Genomic DNA, 17,723 nt, shown 5'->3' on the forward strand with positions numbered 1-17,723 from the left:
AGTACCTACTCCCTAACACCATAAGCTCATTTTTTTTATTTTGAAGCGTCCTGTGTGGCACCTTGTCAAAGGCTTTCTGAAAATCCAAACAGATAAAGTTCAATGGCTCTCTTTTGTTTTTACTCACTGGTTACATTCTCAAAGAATCTAACAGAGACCTTCCCTTGACAAAGTTGTGTTTTCTCAGCCCAATTTAACATGTAGTTCCAAGTATTACCATGTCCTTCCAAGTACTCTCCGATCTCATCCTTAATAATGGATTCTAAAATCTGACCTAATGACCAGCGTCAGGCTAACAGGTTTTTCTCGTCTTTTAATTTCTTGTCTTTTGCCTCCCTCCATTTTAAACAGGGGTGTTATATTTGCCATTTTGTACTCCTTTGGGACCCACCCTGACTCCAGTAATTCCTGAAAGATCATCAATACCTGCATGGTCTTCTTACTTATCTCCTTCAGAACTCTGGGGGGCAGTCCATCTGGTCCATGTAATTTACCATCTTCTCGGAATTATAGAATTCCTACAGAGCGGAAAGAGGCCATTGGGTCTGCACCATCTCCGTCAGGAACATCCCACCAAGACCCAGCCCTGTACTGTGTCCCGGCAAGCTCACATTTGCCATGGCTGATCCACCTTGCCTGCACATCTTTGGACTGTGGACGGAAATCAGAGCACCTGGTGGAGACCCGTGCGGACATGGGGAGAATGTACAAATTCCACACAGACCCTTCAGCTTCCCCTGTACCTTCTCCTTAGTGATGGCCACCGCACTCACTTCTGCTTCAGACTCCCTTAAAGTTCTACTACTGGTGCCTTCCAACCTGAAGACTGATGCAAAATACTTGTTCAGTTCCTCTGCCATTTCTTTGTTCCCCAACACTACTTATTTGGCCCCTCTTGAAATTTTCTTTGGATTTACAGGGGTGTTTTACAATAACAATATCTACTTTATTGTGTTGACAAATGGATTGTTGAGATGATCACAGAAACAATAAGCAAAATTCATCAGTACTCTCAATTAACAATCATATATATATTAATATCACAATCAATGCATTTCCATCAGGTAAGCACGTAACTGGATCTTTCTAACCCGGCAGTTTTCACTTTTCATTTCTCAGATTTCACTCTCAGACAGAACAGTTGATGTAGTCACACTGTTCGTTAAAAATAGCATCCACTGTATTTTTCCCCATGTTGTAGCTCGTGGATTTGTGTAACCTTCATGTATAGAATCTGTGTTCGTTTTCAAGGAATTTATTACTTTCGTGATTTCAGGTGTTACATTCAGAAGGGTACCATGCTGCAATTCGAGCCTGCAGTTTCCAGAGTAATCCCAATGTGGAAGATTTTAAAAAGTATGTAAATTTCCCTAATTTACCTGTATTTTAGATCCAAACTGATGAAGACCACGGTCCAGGTTTCTGTTCTTAACAAGAATGCCTATTTATTGCAAATGCATAGATTCTCACTACAGACAGATATTTACAAAGATTGGACACATATATGTACAAATTAAAACTGTAAGGCCCCTGTAAACTCATCTTCCTGCAGACAAACTTCGAGGGGAGAAGGATAAAACATGGATATTATAGGTGGAAAAAAATTCTAAGTCAGCTGTTCAGTGGTCCCTGTTCACAGGATTTGCGAAGATGATCTTGAGGATATAAAACAAATGAATAAATATCCCAGAGTGACTTATTATCTATTAAAACCTGTGTTGATGATATGGCATTGCTATGATCATAAAGTAGAACATTGTCCAAGTTCCTGTGAGCATTACCGTAGTTTTCATTTGTATTCTCCATGTCGGGAACATAGTTAATTTGTACTTTACTGACTAAGTGACCTTTGCTCATCTACAGTTCAGTTGCAAACAGGCAATATTTTATTATTCTAATTTCGTAACTTTGGTTTGGAATTTTGTCATGGGAAATGTATTTCACTTATGCTCCTCTGCGTAATTGTAGCCAATCCTCCATTGGCAAAGAAGCACACAACTACAGCAGTTAATAAAAGAAAGAACTGCATTTATGTAGCATATTTTATGGTCTCCGGTATAAAAAGTACTTTATAGGCAGCTAAACTACTTTTGAAATGTCGTCACTGATGTAGCATAAGAAAACATGTCGGATTTAAAATAGTCAGAAGTAAAGAAAATGAAATAATAAAGAAATAGTAAATAGTAAAATGAATATGAAATTATGAATGTAAAGAAATATAAAATCTTCAGCCCCTTGCGAGTGGAGACATAGAATCAGGAGATGCAGAGTCAGTGTGGAGCCTACCAGGGAGGAGGCAATTCTGGATCTGGTGTTGGGCAACGAACTGGATTTGATCAGGGACCTCGAAGTAAGGAAGCCATTAGAGGTAGTGATGATAATATGATAAGTTTTAATCAGCAATTTGAGACGGAGAAGGGAGAATCGGAAGTGTCAGTATTGTAGTTGAACAAAGGGAACTATGGAGCGATGAGGGAGGAGCTGTCCAAAGTTCAATGGTTCAATACCGTAGCAGGGATGGCAGTGGAACAACAATGGCAGGTATTTCTGGATATAATGCACAAGGTGTAGGATCAGTTCATTCCAAAGAGCAAGAAAGATCCTAAGGGGAGGCAGGGACGGCCATGGCTGACGAGGGAAGTTAAGGACTCTATAAAGATAAAAGAGAAGTATAACATAGCAAAGATGAGTGGGAAGCCGGAGGACTGGGAAGGTTTTCAAGAGCAACAGAAGATGACTAAAAAGGCAATACGCAGAGAAAAAAATGAGGTACAAAGGAAAACTGACCAAAAATATTAAGGAGGATAGTAAGGATAACAAAGTGTGGAGCTGGATGAACACAGCAGGCCAAGCAGCATCTCAGGAGCACAAAAGCTGATGTTTCGGGCCTGGATGAAGGGTCTAGGCCCGAAACATCAGCTTTTGTGCTCCTGAGATGCTGCTTGGCCTGCTGTGTTCATCCAGCTCCACACTTTGTTATCTTGGATTCTTCAGCATCTGCAGTTCCCATTATCAAGGAGGATAGAAAAAGGTATGTGAAAAAAAAATGGTTAAGACTAGAATTGGGCCCTTGAAGACAGAAAAGAGTGAATTTATTATGGGGATCAAGGAAATAGCAGAAGAGTTGAATAGGTACTTTGGATCTGTCTTCACTAGGGAAGACACAAGCAATCTCCCAGATGTAATGGTGGCTGAAGGACGTAGGGTAATGGATGAACTGAAGGGTATTTATATTCATCAGGAAATGGTGTTGGGTCTGAAGGCTGCTAAGTCCCCGGTACCTGATGGTCTGCATCCCAGGGGACTTAAGGAGGTGGCTCTAGAAATCGTGAACGGATTGGTAATCATTTTCCCATGTTCTACAGATTCAGGATCAGTTCCTGCAGGTTGGAGGGTGGCTAATGTTGTCCCACTTTTCAAGAAAGGAGGGAGAGACAAAACAGGAAATTATAGACCGGTTAGCCTGACGTCAGTGGTGGGAACGATGCTGGAGTGAATTATAAAAGATGAAATCACAACTCATTTGGATAGCCGTAACAGGATAGGTCAGAGCCAGCATGGATTTACGAAGGGGAAATTGTGCTTGACTAATCTTCTGGAATTTTTTGAGGATGTAACTGTGAAGATGGACAAGCGAGAACCAGTGGATGGAGTGGACCAGGACTTTCAGAAAGCCTTTGATAAATTTCCACAGAGGAGATTAGTGAGCAAAATTAGGGCACATGTTATTGGGGGCAAAATACTGAGTTGGATTGAAAATTGGCTGTCTGACAGGAAGCAGAGAGTAGTGATAAACGGGTCCCTTTGGGAATGGCAGGCGGTGACCAGTGGGGTACCACAAGGTTCGGTGCTGGGACTGCAGCTGTTTACAATATACATTAATGATATAGATGAAGGCACTAAAAGTAATATTAGCAGATTTGTCAATGACACAAAGCTGGGCGGCAGTGTGAAATGTGAGGAGGATGTTATGAGAATACAGGGTGACTTGGACAGGCGAGGTGAGTGGACGGATGCATGGCAGATGCAGTTTAATGTGGACAAATGTGTGGTTATCCACCTTGGTGGAAAGAACAGGAAGGCAGATAACTATCAAAATGGAGTCAAGTTAGGTAAAGGGGAAGTACAACGAGATCTAGGTGTTCTTGTACAGAAGTCAATGAAAACAAGCACGCAGGTACAGCAGGCAGTGAAGAAAGCTCATGGCATGCTGGCATTCATAACAAGAGGAATTGAGTATCGGAGCAAAGAGGTCCTTCTGCAGCTGTACAGGGCCCTGGCTTACAAGGATGAGAGGGGGTCTGATTGAGATGTATAAGATTATTAAAGGATTGGACACTCTGGAGGCAGGAACCATGTTTCCGCTGACGGGTGAGTCCAGAACCAGAGGACACAGTTTAAAAATAAGGGGTAGGGCATTTAGAACAGAGTTGAGAAAAAAACTTCTTCACCCAGAGAGCGGTGGATGTATGGAATGCTCAGCCCCAGAAGGCAATAGAGGCACAAGTCTCTGGATCGTTTCAAGAAAGAGATGGATAGAGCTCTTAAAGATAATGGAATCAAGGGTTATGGGGATAAGGCAAGAATAGGATACTGATTGTGGATGATCAGCCATGATTATAATGAATGGTGGTGCTGGCTCGAAGGGCTGAATGGCCTACTTCTGCACCTGTTGTCTACTGTAAAAGTTAATTGTATAAGATTGATTCAGACGGTCCCATATTTCTGGTGTTGGCAGCTTGTTCAGATAGGGAAAAGAACATGGTTGATCTTGATGAAGGGCCTAGGCCCGAAACGTCAGCTTTTGTGCTCCTGAGATGCTGCTTGGCCTGCTGTGTTCATCCAGCCTCACATTTTATTATCTTGGAATCTCCAGCATCTGCAGTTCCCATTATCTCTGGTTGATCTTGATTCTGCTCCTGTTTGTGACACAGTAGCCTCTTCGAGCAACAATTCTTGAATGTTGATGGGACATTGAAACGCAGGTAGATTATCGTGATCACTTGTTGAAAATGGATAGCAGCCAGTAGTTCTCTTTGCTCTCAACCAGTGACCAGTAGGCAATGGTCAAACAGTACGTAACCCAGAGGCCACAAGCCCCCCTGAGACATGATGTCAGTTGAGTCTCGTGAATAACTACCCGCTCATGGACTGTCTGCCGATAAAGCATGGTATTAAATCTCACATACACTGCTCTCAACCATTTTAATCGAAGTATTTATCACTCGTTGTATAGAAACAGATCACACAAACTGAAATGGCATATGCGCAAATACCAACATAGAAGTTCTATATAGTAGCATTTTGTTTAAAGTTGTATTTATAAAATGAAAGGGTGAAATATTAATTTTCACAAATCATATTAAGGTGCTATAGAAATCTATGGAAGTGAGAAATTTGTTTTTTGATTCAATACATGTCTGACAAATGACAATTCAAAGAGATCTTTGTTTTAGCTCGAGTGGGTCGCGGAATCGTCCTCATTAGGGGCATTTAAGTGACTATTAGACAGGCATATGGATGGTAATATAAGATAGGGGTGGAGGTTTGATAGACCTGAGGTTTCGGGTAAAAGTTCGGCACAACATCATGGGCTGAAGGGCCTGTACTGTTCGATGTTCTATGTATCTTATGCTGTATTCAAATCAGTAAAGTGAGTCAGTGACATTCTGCAATTTCCTTTTCCAGGGGTTGGAGTCGAAGAATCAGAGTGCTTTCTTTGAAAATTGTCTTGATGTGTCCATCCAAGCGTCAACTGGAGGAAAAATACAAGTGTCAGTACTAAATCTATCATTGCTGATACACTTGTAAACTGTAGGTTTAACTGGAGGTAAACTTTGTTTAATAAACTAGCACACTCAATAAACTGACAAAAATTACATACCAGATGTTTACTGTCTTCTCATAATCTCTGTGATGTCTGGTGAGGGTGCAAGTGAGAAGGCTCTCTGCCAGTAAGTTTTAGTTCACGCAAAGTTGCATCATTACTGAAGTTATTTATGCTGTAAATGAAGGAGAACAGTGATGTGTATATCCTGTGCATTATGTTCCTATTATCGAGTGTGTGTTTTTTGTGTGTGTGGACCTATTGATCAACTGGAATTTTTGATTATTCAGCACATTCCTGGGACCACAGGTGCTGTTTAACAAAAGGTTTGCTGTATTAGTATATTTCTGTATTTAGTCACTGCCACGATGAGTGTTAAATCATAACTTGGTCTGTGCAGAATGTGCACAGTGCATTCCTGCAAGATAAATGATGCGCTACATATGTATGATGCTATTGTTTCTCAAAGACACTAGCCTCAGCAGCTGTTTTTGTTCCCAATCATGGTTTCATCATTAGAATACTGGGAAAAATATTCAGAAGTGTGGTATGACTCTACTGCTCACTTGCAGCAGTGATAACACTTAATGTGAGGTCATGTTTTTGCCCATTTGTTGTTCTGTTGGTCAGCAATGTAACTCACAAACTAATGGGCATATTTCATTGAAAACTGATACATATGAGTATGGTCCAAGGAAGAACTGATTAGTTCTTGACAGATCTAGATTTATTTCTCTATTTTCTAAAGCATCTGTTAAAATTGGTAGGAACGGCAAATGATCATCTTTCTGGAATATTGTTGATTGATTTAGAATGTTGTGGATTGTGTCAGCCCTGATAGTAGAATTTGTCATAACTATCAAAATATGAGCAGATTTTTGAGAGCAGATTATCAAATTGGCCTGAAGCTTTCTCAGTGAGATGGAAGCTTTTAATAAAAGGATTTATTTTGTCGGCCTTGCATTTACAAAGAATCAGTCAAGTGGAGAAATGCCTCAAAGAAAAGCTGTGTAATTATAGACTCATGGATGTTTGGTGCACAGGAGGAGGCCGTGCGGTCCGTAGTTCCTGCACTGCTCAACAAAGTTCTGTCTACATTGAACTCACATGGCATTGATTTCCATTTTGATTGTTTGGCCCATAGCCCTGGAGCCTACGGCAACACAAGTGAACATCTAAATACTGCTTAAATATTCAGACACTTTCTGAATCAGTCACACTTTCAGTCAGTGAGCTCAGGACTCCCACCACACTGGGAAAATAGGTTCTCCTCAGCTCCCCTCTTAGCTTTCTACCTGTGAACTTCAATCTGTGCCCCCTGTTTATTGACATGTCTACGAATGGAAAAAGCAACTTCCAGTTAACCTTTCCATGTCCTTCAAAATCTTAAACACCTTCACCATGTCCCCTAGTCTGCTCCAATCTTGGCATCGGTCAGATGGGCAGGTCAGTGGCGGATTGATGTAGCCTGAAGAAGGAATAAGATGAGAGTACTTAACGTGGCAAAGCCTGTCGTGCCCGATGGAGGTCAGCAATGGCAGTCAGCAGTGAAGTCCACTGGCAAGGATGGGCGGGCCCTAGCCCAACGCAGGGGAATACAAACCGTCACGGGGGAAGCCTCGTTCAGAGTGTCTGCAAATTCGTGGCTTAAGAAAGGACTGTAATGTTTGACTTTTTAAACTTTTGTTTTTATTTTTCTACTGTTATACTAAGAAGTCTGTAGTGCTGAACTTTTTAACTTACTCATTTATTTTTCTAACATAGAACGTGGAACGGTACAGCGCAGTACAGGCCCTTCGGCCCACGATGTTGTATCAAACTTTTACCCTCATCCTAAGGTCTATCTAACCTCCACCCCTACCTTATATTGTCATCCATTTGCTTGTCTAATAGCCAATTAAATGCCCCTAATGAGGCTGACTTCACTACCCTCTCCGGCATTGCATTCCACTCCCCTACGACTCTGAGTAAAGAAGGATGGATACCTTTTCTACTTCTGCAACTAAAATTTCGTACCAAGGTACTTTGTCCCTGAGATGACACCGTCTGAGGTGACATTGTACTCTTGTACCGTGTATTGAATACATGTGATAATAAAACCTAAATCTAAATCTAATGCATAGCAGGACACTGGGAAGCTTCGAGGAGAAAAGGGATGCTGGGGTGCTTGTTCATAAATTCCTGAAGGGGTCAGGACAGGCTAGTAAGGGTTGTTACAAAGACATATGGGACATCTCCCTTTATCAGTCGTGGCGTAGATTCTAAGAATGGGGAGGTCACTTTGGAGCTGTTTAAAAGTTTGTTTCGGCCACAGCTGGAGTCGTGTGTGGCGTTTTGGTCACCACCCATTAGGCCTTGTTAGCCCTCCAGAGTTCGTTAGCCCACATTTTTCCTGGTTGAGTTCCAATTGCTGTGCCCAGCTGACCAGTCAGTTGATCTCCTCCTGAAGTTTATTCATCCTGCCTGTCAACCAATTTTAGATCCAGTGTGCCACTTTGCCTTTGATCCCATGGCTGTTATTTACATGACCATTCCACCGATATCCTCCTCACTGAATTAGTGATTTGCTAGCGACACGGTCATACACTCTGTGTTTAAGCTGAAATGATGAATCTCATTGACAAATTTCAAGGGCCCTTGTGGCAAGCCCTGCACAACCCCACTCAAAGCAAACATCCTGTCAGATGGATATCTCTCTACCGTCAATCACCCTGTGCTCTCTGCCTCAGCCAGTTTTGGCTCCAGTGTGCCTCTTTGCCTTTGATCCCGTTGACTGCTGTTTTCTTGATCACTCTGCCAAGGGGGGCTTTACTAAGTCCACATCAAATGCATAAGCTCATCAACACTCCAACATCTCCTCAAAAAAGGATCAAATTTCTGAAACGTGACCTCATCTTAACAAATCCATACTGACTATCCCTGATTAATTCATGCAAGTACATTCTACCCCTAAGAATGCCTCTTTATAGCTTCTCCAGTGCTGAGATTATTCTGACTGGCCATAAATTTCTTGGTCTGTTCCTCTCTCCGTTTGTTCATAGTAGGACAACGTTAATAGTCCCGAGAGTCAGTAATTAAGAAAGCGCATGTAATGTCGTTTATCTCAAGAGGGTTGGAATATAAAAGCAGCAATGTGCCTCTGAGGCTTTATAAGACTCTCGTTAGGCCCCATTTAGAATACTGTGTCCAATTTTGGGCCCCATGCTTCAGGAAGGACATTCTAGCCCTGGAGCGTGTCCAGCGTAGATTCACACGGATGATCCCTGGAATGGTAGGTTTAGCGTATGATGAACGGCTGAGGATCCTGGGATTGTACTCATTAGAGTTTAGAAGGTCGAGGGGAGATCTAATAGAAACTTACAAGATAATGAATGGTTTAGAAGGGGTGGACGCTCGGAAGTTGTTTCCGTTAGGAGGGGAGACGAGGACCCGTGGGCACAGACTTAAAATTAGAGGGGGTAAATTTAAAACTGAAATGAGACAACATTTCTTCAGCCAGAGAGTGGTGGGCTTGTGGAATTCATTGCCGCAGAGTGCATGGAGGCCGGGTTGTTGGATGCCTTCAAGGCAGAGATCGACAAATTCTTGATCTCAAAAGGAATCAAGGGCTGCGGGGAGAGTGCAGGGAAGTGGTGTTGAAATGCCCATCATCCATGATTTAAATGGCGGAGTGGACTTCATGGGCCGAATGGCCCAACTTCGACTTGTATCTTGTGGTCTTAAGGGGCTGGACAGGAAGCCATTAGAGGTGAGTGTAGGTGGGGAGGGAGGGAGGGGATAGGTCACTCTGGGGAGGACGAACAGGTCAAGGGGGCGGGAGGAGCTTCATAGGTAGGGAATGGGGCTTGGCTTGAGCTGGGAGGAGCGGATGGGTAAGAGGAAGAACAGATTAGGGAGGTGGGGACGAGATGGGCTGGTTTTGGGATGCAGTGGTGGGAGTGGAGATTTTGAAGCTTGTGAAATCCACATTGATAGCATTGGGCTGCAGAGTTCCCAAGGCTCAGTTAAGGAAGGACAACAAACATTGATCAGTCAGTCATACATCCAGCAAGAAAACTTTATTTTTTTTAAAAAATAGGATGTATCTGTTAATCAAGTGGCAAAGCATTATCGAGTTTTGAGAAGATTTGTAGCTCAGGGTTCAGGTTCTGGATGTAAGATTGCTCAATGAGCTGGAAGGTTAGTTTTCAGATGATTCGTCACCATTCCAGGTAAAATCATCAGTGAGCCTCCGGTGAAGCGCTGGAGTTCGGTCCCGCTTTCTATTCAAGTGTTTCGGTTTCCTTGGGTTGGTGATGTCATTTCCTGTTCTTTCTCTCAGAGGATGGGAGATGGATTTGGAGCCAATGTGTCCTCCCTGGTGTAGTTTGTGTATGGAATGAACTGCCAGAGGCTATTATACTCACAGTATTTAAAAGTCACCTGCATGGACACATGAATAGGAAGGGTCTGGAGGGATATGGGCAACATGCTGGCAAATGGAACTAGTCAGTTACGATATCTGGTCGGCCTGAAGGGTCTGTTTCCCTGCTGTACAACTCTGCGACTCTGTCTCTTTGTCTCCCCCTTCCCCTCTCTCATTTGCTCCAGACCCACCCCCAACCACACACACAATCTCTGTCTCTCCATCTCTGTGTGTGTGCGCCTCACTCTCTGTCTGTCTGTGTCTCTCTCTCTCTCTCTCGCTGTGCACTTCTCTGTCTCTCTCCTTCTCTTTCACTGTCTCTTTGGTCTTTGTGTGTGTGTGCCCCTCTCTGTCTCTGCCTCCCTCTGTGTGTGCTTCTGCCTTTCTCTCTCTCCGTCGACCCCCCACCCACTCTGCGCCGCCCCTCCCCCCGCCTTTTCCTCCATCTCTCTTACTCTCTAGCCGAGCCTCTCCACCCGCTCAGCAGGGAGCGTTGTGAGTTTCTTTCGAACAAAGTTTAAAGATCTCTGTTTGAACCCAACCCATCCGCAATCAGACTGCATTTCTAATCCCCCTCTCTCTCTCTCTCTCACACTCACACACACACACAGTCTGTCTCTTTCTCCCTTTCAGTCAATCCCCTTCCTCTCCTGGTCCTACTCACGCCTTTTCCCACCCCCCGACTCTGCCTCGGCGATGAGTCCGCTGTCTGGATCCCTTTACCCAGGAGTGGGCTGAGGACCCAGCGGTTCGGCAGCGGGGATCATCGCACCACGCGCCTGGACCCCTACAACCTCCTGTTCTCCAGCGGCCTCCAGCATGACCACCGGGCTAGGAGCAGGCATCCGGGCTGCCGGAGCGCTCGCTGCTCAGTGGCTCAGCCCTGCGCCGCCTTTGCCGGGAGCGGGGATCCGAGGTGGGAGAAGGCCTCTTCGCCCGGCTCCTGGGCACAGCTACCTGCCTGAACAGCTGCCTGGCACCGAGCCTGCGCTCCCCGAGCACCCGGCCTAGGGTCCGCGACGCCTTCCGGGGCTGAGTAGCCGAAAACTATCTCCTACTGCAAGGTGAGAGCGGGGTTTGGGGTGAAGGGAGGACTGGGGACATGAGCACGGTCCCTGTTTCACATCCTGCGCCGCTCCTATCACAAGGCGAGGGGTTGGGAATGTATGTTTTGGGGGTGAGAATAGCCCTCCCCGGGTGAGGGAAGGCTGGGGACATTGGGAGGGTGTCTATTATACAGCCCTGCGCGGGTTTCCGTAGCCGAACAGCCTACTGCTCTCGTACTACAAGGTAAAGGGAAGGAGGGGGTTGGAATGGGGTGGGGTTTCGAGGACAGCCGTCCTGGAAGTGAGAGGACATGGTGAGAGTCACTATTGTACAGCCCAGTGACTGAATGGCTTACAGCTACTGCAAAAGGGTCGGTTTAGGAGAGGGGTGTTGTAGGGAGGTTTGGGGTCACGGGCAGAGCTGCTTTCTGCAGCTGAACAGCTACTGCCACAAGATGAGATGGGAGAAGGTGTTTTCGGAGTGAGGGGATGCCCCCTCACCCCGCCGCTGTGGGAAGGAGGATCTTTATCGCACAACCCTCCGTAGCCGAATAGCACTCCGACGACAAGGTGGGAAGGCAGGAGGGGCTCCTGGGGATGAGGGAAGGACAGAACCAGGGTCAGTATAAGGTTAGGGGCTGAACAGAACCCTTCCAGGGGCTGAGGGGAGCTCTTGATGCCCTGCACCAAGCGACCAGCCGAGATCGACCTGCAGCTCTCCGACTACAAGGGGACCCTGTCTCAGAGGCTGGAGCATTTCTAGCCGGAGCTCTGAGGGAAAGGGTCATCGCATCCAAAACGTTATCTCGGTACTTTTTCTTCACAGATGCTGAGCATTTTCAGCAACTTGTGTTTGCATTTCTACCCGGAGGTGGGTTTGTGGAGAGACACCATGGGAAGGGAATGGGTGTGGGGTTTGATGGGGCAGTCACAGAGACTGTCGAGAGAGAGAGAGAGAGGCAACCCCTGTGTCCGGGTTTGGAAAATCTCCGGCAGTGCTTCATTTCTCTCTCAGCCGAAGGCGCTGCGTGCTTTGGTTTCCTTTGCTCTTGTACTCTCTCCCCCTGTTCATAAAGTCAGAGTGAGAGAGAGAGAGAGTTTGTGGTGGGAGAGAGAAAAGGGACAGAAAGATGGAAATAAAGGAGCATGACAAGGGAGTGAAATTAGGGCCAGCAGAGGTGAGAGAGGGGGAGAGAATCAGAGTGAGGGAGGAAGAGTGATAAAACACAAACAAAAGAGAATGGGAGGTAACGAGGTGTTCATGAGCATGAAACAGCAGGACATGCAGCATCAGAGGCCAGGGAAGCTGATGTCAGCCTGTCTGCTGTGTTCATCTCCCTTCCTCCGTTCCCCCCCTCCTCCTGCCCCTTTGCCCCCCTCCTCCTGCTGCCCCTTTGCCCCCCCGCCCCCTCCTCCTCCTGCCCCTTTGCCCCCACTCCTCCTCCTGCCCCTTTGCCCCCCCTCCTCCTCTTGCCCCTTTGCCCCCCCTCCTCCTCTTGCCCCTTTGCCCCCCCTCCTCCTCTTGCCCCTTGCCCCCCCTCCTCCTCTTGCCCCTTGCCCCCCCTCCTCCTCCTGCCCCTTGCCCCCCCTCCTCCTCCTGCCCCTTTGCCCCCCCCTCCTCCTCCTGCCCCTTTGCCCCCCCTTCCTCTTGCTCCCTCCATTCATCCATTCCTTCTTCCAGTCAGTCCTCGCTCCCTCCCTCCCTCGCTCCCTCCCACCAGCCATCCATTCCTCCCTCCCTCGCTCCCTCTAGTCAGTCAAAACAACTAAGAAAATTACAGCACAGGAACAGGTCCTTCAGCCCTCCAAGCCTGCGCCGATCAAGATCCTCTGTCTCACCTGTCACCTATTTTCTCACGGTCTGTGTCCATTTGCTCCCTGCCCATCCACGTGCCTGTCCAAATATATTTTAAAAGACGCTAACGTGTCTGCGTCTCCCACCTCTGCTGGCAACACGTTCCAGGTGCCCACCAACCTCTGTGTAAAGAACTTTCCATGCATATGTCCCTTAAACTTTGCTCCTCTCACTTTGAACTCATGACCCCTCATAATTGAGTCCTCCACTCTGGGGGTAAAAAGCTTTTTGCTGTTCACCCTGTCTATACCCTCATGATTTTGTTGACCTCAATCAGGTCCCCCCCAATCTCCATCTTTCTCATGAAAATAATCCTAGTCTACTCAACCTCTCTTCATGGCGAGCACCCTCCATACAAGGCAGCATCCTGGTGAACCTCCTCTGCACCCTCTCCAAAGCATCCACATCCTTTTGGTAATGGGGCGACTGGAACTGTGCACAGTAGTCCAAATGTGGCCAAACCAAAGTCCGATACAACTGCAACATGACCTTGGCAAGTCTTGTACTCAATACCCCATCCAATGAAGGAAAGCATGCCATATGCCTTCGAGACCACCCTATTGACCTGCGTTGTCACCTTCAGGGAACAATGGACCTGAACACCCAGATCTCTCTGTTCATCAATTTTCCCCAAGACTTTTCCATTTACAGTATAGTTCGTCCTTGAATTTGATCTTCCAAAATGCATCACCTCGCATTTGCCCGGATTGAACTCCATCTGCCATTTATCTGCCCAACTCTCCAGTCTACCTATGTTCTGCTGTAACCTCTGATAGTCCCCTTCACTATCGGCTTCTCCATTCCTCCCTTGTAGTGCGATTAGGCAAGACTAAGGAGGCATAGAATGGGTTAGCAAAATGCAGGGCAATGGGGACAATTGAATTGTGGAGCTGGTTTAAGGAGCAGATATTGCGTGTCCTTGATAGGTACGTCCCTGTCAGGCAGGGAGGAAGCGATCAGCTAAGGGAACCGTGGTTTACTAAAAAAATTGTATCTCTTGTTAAGCAGAAGAGGGAGGCTGATGTGACGATGAGACCAGATGGTTCACATGAGGTGATGGAGAGCTACAGATTCGTTAGGAAGGATTTAAAGAGAGAGTTAAGAAGAGCAAGGAGGGTACACGAGCAGACACTGGCAGGTAAATAAAGGAGACCCCGAAAGCTTTCGATAGGTATGTGAGGAATAAGAGGATGACTTGGGTAGGCATAGGGCCAGTCAAAGACAGAAGTGGGAAGTTGTGTGTGGACGCTGTGGAGATTGGAGAGGTGCTAAATTAATGTTTCTCATCTGTTTTCACTGAGGGACAGGAGAATATTGTAGAGGAGGTGACTGAGTTAGAGGCTACTAGAATTGAAAGGGTTAAGGTTAGTAAGGAGGAAGTGTCATCAATTCCACAACGTGTGACGGTAGGTAAAGCCCCTGGGCCTGATAGGATTTTTCCGAGGATTGTCTGGGATGCTAGGGAGGAGGTGGTGGAGCCTTTGGCCTTGATCTTGGAGTCCTCATTATCTACAGGTTTCGTACCAGAGGAGTGGAGGATTGCAAATGTTGTGCCCTTGTTCAAGAGGGGCAGTAGGAATGACCCAGGCAATTATAGACATGTGAGCCTTAGGTGTGTTGCAGGAAAAATTTTGGAAAGGATTATAAGAGACAGGATTTATAATCATCCAACAAGCAACAACTTGATTGGAGATAGTCAGCATGGATTCGTCAAGGGCAGGTCGTGTCTCACAAACCTCATTGAGTTTTTTGAGAAGGTGACCAAACATGTGGATGAGGGTCGGGCAGTTGGCGTGGTGTACATGGACTTCAGTAAAGTCTTTGATAAGTTTCCCCATGGTAGGCTCTCGGAGAAAATACAGAGGCTCGGGATTGAGGGAGATTTAGCCATTTGGATTAGAAACTGGCTTTCGGTAAGAAGGCAACAAGTGGTGGTTGATGGAAAATATTCAGCCTGGAGTCCGGTTACGCGTGGTGTGCCTCAAGGATCTGTTTTGTGACCACTGCTGTTTGTCATTTGTATAAATGACTTGGACGCAGGAATTGGTGGATGGGTTTGTGAGTTTGCAGATGACACTAAAGTCGGTGGAGTGGTGGACAGTGTGGAATAATGTTGCAGGGAGACTTGGATAAACTGCAGAATTGTCCCGAAATTTGGCAAATGGAGATTAATATGGATAAATGTGAGGTGATTCACTTTGGGCGGAATAATAGGAAGGCAGAACACCGGGTCAACGGAAAGATTATTGGCAGTGTAGATGAGCAGAGGGATCTTGGTGTCCATCTACATAGATTCCTGAAAATTGCCACCCAGGTTGATCGTGCTGTTCAGAAGTCTGATGGTGTTTTAGGTTTCATTGGTAGAGGGATTGAGTTGCGGAGACGTGATGTCATGCTGCAACTCTACAAAACGCTAGTGCGGCCTCGGTTCGAATATTGCGTGGTCGCTCCATTACAGGAAGGATGTGGAATCGTTGGAACAGGTGCAGAGGAGATTTACCAGAATGTTGCCTGGTCTGGAGCGAAGGTCTCATGAAGAAAGGCTGAGGAACTTGGGTCTCTTCTCATTGGAGAGAAGGAGGCTCAGGGGGATTTAATAGAGATATACAAGATGGTCAGTGGATTAGATAGGGTGCACAGTGAGAGTCTTTTTCCGAGGATGATGACTTCAGCTTGTACAAGGGGGTGCAGCTACACATTGAGGGGTGATGGATTTAAGACAGATGTCAGAGGCAGGTTCTTTACTCAGAGAGTGGTAAGGGCGTGGAATGCCCTGCCTGCCAATGAAGTTAACTCAGCCACATGAGGGGCATTTAAACAGCCCTTGGATCAGCATATGTTTGACAATAGGATAGTGCAGGGGAATGGGCTTCGATTAGTTCACAGGTCGGCGCAACAAGGAGGGCCGAAGGGCCTGTTCTGCGTTGTGTTCTTCTATGTTCAGTTACAGTTCACAGATTACTCTACCACTCATTTTAGTGTTGTGTGAAAAGGATAATGAACATCTGCAGAAGGACGCAGAAAGTGTCAGTGAATGGACAATGGCAGATGGAGTGCAACGATGGTAAATGTGAGACTCCATTTTGGTAGCAATTAGGGCAAAATGGAGTATTAGTTAAATGGTGAAAAATTGTAGCATGCTGCTATTCCCCGGTTGAATGTTTTAAAGGCCAAGACAGACAGATCTTTGAACAGCAAAGGAATTGAGTTTAAAAATCGGGAGGGGATGCTTCAGTTGTATAGGGTGCTGGTGAGGCTTGATGTCGAATAGTTTGTACAGTTTTAGTCTCCTCACTTGAGAAAGGATGTGCTGGCAGTGGAGGGGGTGCAAAGGAGCTTCACAAGATTGATTCCACAATTGAAAATGTTACTGTATGGGGAGAGATTGAGGAGTCTTGGATTGCACTCTCTGAGACTTCGAAGAATGAGGGGTGTTCTAATAGCACCTTTTAAAATGATGAAAGAAATAGATAGGAAAGAAACACGGAAGTTGTTTCCGCTGATGGGTGAAATTACAACCAGGCGGCACAGCCTCAAAATAAGGGTGAACAGTTTGAAGACTGAGTTGAGGATGAGCTTCTTCATCCAAAGGGTTGTGAATCTGTGGAATTCTCTGCTCAGTGAAACAGTCAAGGTTCCCTGGTTGAATGTTTTAAAGGCCAAGACAGACAGATCTTTGAACAGGAAAGGAATTGAGTGTTATGGTGAATGGGAGGGTAAGTGGAACTGAGTCCGCAAAAAGATCAGCGATGACCTTATTGAATGGCGGAGCGAGCTGGAAGAGACAGATGACCTCCTCCTTTATTTCTTATGTCCTTAGATTGCCATCCTTGTCACTCCTCCTTCCCTGGAATAGGCCAGTTCTGAACGCTGATCAGTAGGTCTTTAAATATCTCCCGCGTATCAAATGCCGACTTGTTCAATCAAAGCTCCTCCCAATTAATACTGTTCAGCTCCTACCTAATACTGATGTAATTTTCCTTCCCCCAATTTCGTAGCTTCTCCCAAGGTCCTGATTATTCATAGCTATCTTAAAATGTAAGGAGAGGCGATCACCCCGTTTAAGAAGCTCCTGGTTCAGTGTTTTTCCCCATGTGGGAGTCAACTACAGGTTTTCTTGTTCCAAGGTTGGGGAGGAAATAGCCGAGTGGTATTATTGCTGGACTGTTAATTCAGAGACTTAGATAACATTCTGGGGACCTGTGTTCAAATCCCAGCACAGCAGGTGGTGGAATTTGAATTGAATACAAAAGAAAATCATGAATGAAGAATCTAATGATGACCATGAATCCATTGTCAAATGTCAGAAAAACCCACCTGCTTCACTGATGTCCTTTCGGAAAGGAAACTGCCATCCTTACATGGTCTGGCCTACATGTGACTGCAGACCCACAGCCAGATGATTGACTCTGAACTGTCCCCTGGGCAATTCGGGATGGACAATAAACACTGCCGAGCTAGTGATGTCGTCCTCCCATGAGCAAATAAATAAAATTGGATTCTATGTCTTCCGATTGAAGATCGTTTCTTGTTCTCACAGTAATTTCATCGCTTAGTCAGTTTCCCTCTTGCCTGTCTTTTTGGAATGTC

At 45.8% G+C, this 17,723-nt stretch overlaps 2 protein-coding genes across 11 annotated transcripts in view; both read left to right on the forward strand.

Annotated features, from left to right (window-relative positions):
• Positions 1 to 6,135, forward strand: part of LOC132207719 (utrophin-like) — a 77,078-nt gene extending 70,943 nt beyond the window's left edge. Inside the window, exons 5-6 of the mRNA XM_059643614.1 lie at positions 1,277 to 1,356; positions 5,689 to 6,135. Coding sequence (XP_059499597.1) covers positions 1,277 to 1,356; positions 5,689 to 5,785 — 177 coding nt within the window. The 3' untranslated portion in view covers positions 5,786 to 6,135. The remainder of the gene's footprint in view (positions 1 to 1,276; positions 1,357 to 5,688) is intronic.
• A 3,865-nt stretch (positions 6,136 to 10,000) lies between these two features.
• Positions 10,001 to 17,723, forward strand: part of LOC132207718 (dystrophin-related protein 2-like) — a 93,895-nt gene continuing 86,172 nt past the window's right edge. For 2 of the 10 annotated variants that reach the window (XR_009443738.1, XR_009443739.1), the window contains exon 1: positions 10,025 to 11,296. Coding sequence is in view for 1 of the 10 variants with exons in the window: in XM_059643613.1 (XP_059499596.1) it covers positions 14,001 to 14,271 (271 nt within the window). In the remaining 9 variants the exon portion in view is untranslated. Of the gene's footprint in view, positions 11,297 to 12,898; positions 14,272 to 17,723 lie in introns of those variants that run through there. The other 8 variants (XR_009443736.1, XM_059643613.1, XR_009443744.1 and 5 more) reach the window with 7 other exon arrangements.

Source organism: Stegostoma tigrinum, unplaced genomic scaffold (genome assembly GCF_030684315.1).
Source record: "Stegostoma tigrinum isolate sSteTig4 unplaced genomic scaffold, sSteTig4.hap1 scaffold_133, whole genome shotgun sequence".
Lineage (NCBI taxonomy): Eukaryota > Metazoa > Chordata > Chondrichthyes > Orectolobiformes > Stegostomatidae > Stegostoma > Stegostoma tigrinum.